This window comes from Henckelia pumila, chromosome 2 (genome assembly GCF_033568475.1).
Source record: "Henckelia pumila isolate YLH828 chromosome 2, ASM3356847v2, whole genome shotgun sequence".
Classification (NCBI taxonomy): Eukaryota; Viridiplantae; Streptophyta; class Magnoliopsida; order Lamiales; family Gesneriaceae; genus Henckelia; species Henckelia pumila.
Genome location: NC_133121.1, coordinates 118,527,346 through 118,531,879, shown reverse-complemented (window position 1 = coordinate 118,531,879; position 4,534 = coordinate 118,527,346). Strand labels below are relative to the sequence as shown.

The following is a 4,534-nucleotide window of genomic DNA, read 5'->3' as shown; positions in this document are numbered from 1 at the left end:
TCACTGATCGAAAGGACACGCTGCCACGATTCCTTTCATTAACGCTGCTGGCTGATGCCGAAGTCTGCTATGTCGCTGACAACTGTCACAAGAAGTCACCAAAGCTATGACACCTTTCAAAATAGTAGGCCAAAAATATTCCGCTAAGAGAACCTTACGGGCTAGAGAATAAGACCCCAAGTGATTTCCACAACATCCCTCGTGTATCTCCTTCAAGACATAATGAGCTTCCTTAGGGCCTAAACACTTGAGAAGAGGTCCAGAAAATGACCTCTTATAAAGAACTCCCTCCACCATCACAAAGCGGAGACTCCTCTGTTTCAACCGATATGCCTTCTTTGGATCCTTGGGTAATTCGCCCTTCTCCATGTACTCCAAGAGCTCTCTTCTCCAATCACTCTCTTCCTGAGCTAATGGTGTGAGCTCAGTAGAAGGTGTTAATTCCACTAGCACGACTACCTCTCTGTTCTTCTAGTTATGAAGTGAGCTAGCCATCTTGGCAAGATAATCTGCTTTTTCATTGCTCTCCCTCGGAATTTTTTCAAACATTACCTCATCAAAGAGACCCCGAGCTTCCTCTATCGCCCTCATGTATTCCTTCAACTTCTCATTTTTGACTTCATACGTTCCATTCACCTGCTGAGCTACTAACTGTGAATCAGAGTAGAGATGCACCCGAGCTGCCCCAGCTTGCTTAGCTGCTCGGAGGCCGATTAACACAGCCTCATACTCTGCCTCGTTATTAGAAGCTCGAAAATCCAACCTAACTGCCAACCTAATCTCATCTCCACGAGGGGAGATCAAAAATACCCCCACTCCACATCCTTCATTATTAGAAGAGCCATCAACATATACTTTCCACAAATCCTCTGCTCCCACATGTCTCGTTTCGGCCAGGAAATCAGCCAACGCCTGAGCCTTAATGGCTGACCTTGGTTCATACTGGATGTCATACTCATTGAGCTCCGTAGTCCATTTCACCAATCTTTCCGAAATATCAACTCGAGTCAATATCCTCCCAATGGGGCTGTTGGTCAGCACCACAATAGGATGTGATAGAAAGTAAGGTCTGAGCTTCCTTGCTATCATAACCAAGGCCAACGCTAGCTTTTCCACCTCCGAATACCGGAGTTCTGCACCCTTAAGGGCATGTGAGAAGAAGTAGATAGGGTGTTGAGCTGCTCCCTCCTGCCTAATAAGTACTGAGCTGACTGCCCCTTCCATAGCTGATAAATAGATGTACAACGGTTCCCCAGGAGTTGCCTTAGCCAACACAGGGAGTTCAGCTAAATAGCTTTTTAGGTCATCAAATGCCTTCCCGCATTCAGCATCCCACTCAAACTTCTTAGCTCTCCGAAGAACCCTGAAGAAAGGTAAACTTCTATGAGCTGATCGGGATATGAACCAAGATAGAGACGCTATCCTTCCTGCCAACCTTTGAACTTCCTGCAGATTTCTAGGATGAGACATGGATCGGATAGCTTGCACTTTCTCCGGGTTAGCCTCAATTCCCCTTTCAGTAACCATGTATCCCAAAAACTTGCCTCCTCTTACTCCAAACACACATTTCTCAGGATTGAGCTTTATTCCGTAAGACCTGAGGTGGCAATGGTCTCCTTCAAGTCAGTAATCAAACCCTCATCATCTTTAGACTTTACCAGGATATCATCCACATAAACTTCAACATTTCTCCCTACCTGGGAAGCGAACACTCTGTCCATGAGTCTCTGATAAGTAGCCCTGCATTATTTAAACCAAAAGGCATCACTCTGTAACAGAAAGTTCCATGAGAGGTGGTGAAACTTACTTTATCTTGATCTTCCTCTGCCAAAAGAATTTGGTGGTACCCTTGATATGCATCCATGAAGCACAAATATTGATGACCTACTGTAGAGTCAACCAACTGATCAATTCGAGGCAGGGGATAGCAATATTTTGGGCACGCCTTGTTTAAGTCTCGAAAATCAACACACATCCTCCACTTGCCTGAACTCTTAGGGACAAGGACCACATTCGACAACCAAGTAGGGAACTGTACTTCCCTAATGTGACCTGCCCTAAGGAGCTCATCAACCTCCTTCTTAATAACTTTATCCTTTTCAGGTCCAAAGTGTCTCTTCTTCTGCTTTATCGGCCTTGCTCCCGCAAAAATGTTGAGTCGATGAACCATGATTTCTGCACTAACCCCTGTGAGCTCTGATATAGACCAAGCAAAAACGTCTTTGTTCTTCTTCAAGCAATCAACCAAGCTTTGCCTCACCGACGGGCTGAGGTCAACAGCTAATTTAACGACCTGAGCTCCCGGGCTTAACTCCACCTTCTCATGACCTTCTTCAGACACCAGAAGCACTTTCCGTCCAAACACCCTCGGTGTCCGACCTACTGAGACCATTCCTACCTCCCTACGCTTCTTCTTTGCATCAATCTTTACCTCATTCACATAGCACAACCGAGATGCCTTTTGATCACCCCGAACGACCCCCACTTCTCTTCCACTTGGGAACTTCAACTTCTGATGATAGGTAGATGCCACGGCTCGGAAATCACTCAGGGCAGGGCGCCCCAATATTCCATTGAAAGAGGATGGTGCATCCACCACCGTGAAGCAGGCCATTTTGGTTACCCTATGCTCTCCATTTCCAAGAGATAACGGGAGCACTATTTGTCCCAACGGTTGCAAAGCATGACCTGTGAACCCATACAACTCCGTGGTGATTGGGTCCAACTCAAATCCTTCCAATTTCATTTGGTCAAGGGTTTCTGTGAAGATAATGTTCACTGAGCTACCAGTATCAACAAAGATGCGAGCCACATCATAATTGGCTATGGTCAAGGTGACCAATAAGGGATCATTATGAGGAACCACCACATCCTTTAAATCTTCCCTTCCAAAACTGATGTTCGGATCAGTAGGACAGCTGAGTTGAGAATTTACCTCCAAATTTTCTAATCTGCGCCCGTGAGCTTTGCGAGCCCTTCCTGAATCTCCATCTGTAGTGCCTCCTGAAATCATATTGATCATGCCCCTATGAGGGTGATTTGCAATTTGCTCAACTCTGTCTTCCTGACCATTTCGCGGAGCTCTTCTTTGATGATCAGGTTGATTTCCCCTCACTTCATTTTCCTGATTCCTCCATTGAGGAGCTCGGCCTTGGCGAGGAGGATTTGCCCTTCGAGTCAGCTCAGCTCTGATTCGAGGGTCATCATACATGATCCTTTGAACCTCCTTACCTAGCCTCTGACAATCATTGGTGATATGCCCATACTCCTGATGAAAATCGCAAAACTTGTCAGATGGCGGTAACCGCGGGCCTTTCTCAGCATTACGGGGCCTCACAAGTGCTCGCCTATCCTCACATACTTGCATTGCCTTCTCCAGGCTTACTGAGAGTGGTACATAGGGGTAGGGTCCTTTGACCCTGTTCATCTCTTCTGCAACCCTCTTCCTTCCTCCTTCTGTCTTCCCATCTGCCTTTGCTCCCACCTTGGCACTGGGCTTGCTCCCAGACGTTCCTTCCTGTCTCCTCTGCCTCTGTGCATCCTCCAAATTCACGTACTTCTCAGCTCGACTAAGGAGCTCATCATAAGTCAAAGGAGGCTTCTTGACCAAGGATCTGAAAAACTCTCCTCCTCTCAACCCTTGAGTGAAAGAGTTAACCAAAGTGTCAGCAGTGGCAGCGGGCACTTCTAGAGCTGCTGTATTGAAGCGTTGAACATACTCCCGCAATGGTTCCACCTCAGATTGCTTCATATTGAACAAACTGAGGAAAGTCTTCAGATATATCTTGCTACTCGCATATTGGTGTAGAAAAGCTGAGCTGAAGTCATTGAAACTTCGAATGCTACCAGGCTGTAAAAGGTTGAACCATTGCTGAGCTGATCTCACCAGAGTAGTGAGGAAGACCCGACATTTAATTGCATCTGAATATCTATGCAACAGGGCTGCATTTTCAAATCTCCCCAAATGCTCCTCCGGATCTGAGCTCCCGTCATACTCCCCTAAAGTAGGCTGCTTAAAATTTGTAGGGAGTTCTTCATCTAGAATAGCCCGAGCAAAAGGGCTTTCCCTCTGTATAGGCCCAGGCCGACCACCGACTTACCGACCCAGTCTCCTGATCTCTTCCCACATTGCATCCATTGGGTTTGGCTGACCTACGAGTGGAGGTGGATTCTGACCCATGGCCGCTTGCACCGTTTGAGTGATGAACTGACTGAGCTGATCCACAATCATGTCCGCCACATTCCCTCTTCCCCTTCCTCTTCCTCTTCCTGCCATATCTACGCCTTAGCTTGAAATTCCCCCAGACGGCGCCAATTGATCTACCTCAATAACGTGATCTCCTTGGATGAGCTGATGAAACTCCTTCAACAAAATACGAACTGCTGCTGACCTGAAATCACTAGTCAAGAGTGTTAAGGGGGGGCCGGAAGGTGTTCCGTCGTATCCTCTCCAATGCTCAAGTCAGATGCTAGGATAGCGAAATATAGAGAGTGGTGTGTGCACACGAGTGAAAAATTAGGATCTAAATAATGA

The 4,534-nt window shown here is 46.8% G+C and overlaps 1 protein-coding gene across 1 annotated transcript; it reads right to left on the bottom strand.

Moving 5' to 3' along the window:
- On the bottom strand, positions 1-4,276 carry LOC140878254 (uncharacterized). The gene is made up of 4 exons (XM_073281854.1): positions 4,157-4,276; positions 1,698-4,069; positions 553-1,597; positions 1-471 (listed from the first exon to the last, which is right to left on the bottom strand). The coding sequence occupies exons 1-4, from the start codon at positions 4,274-4,276 to the stop codon at positions 1-3; spliced, it is 4,008 nt and encodes a 1,335-aa protein (XP_073137955.1).
- Between the last annotated feature and the right edge of the window lie 258 nt (positions 4,277-4,534).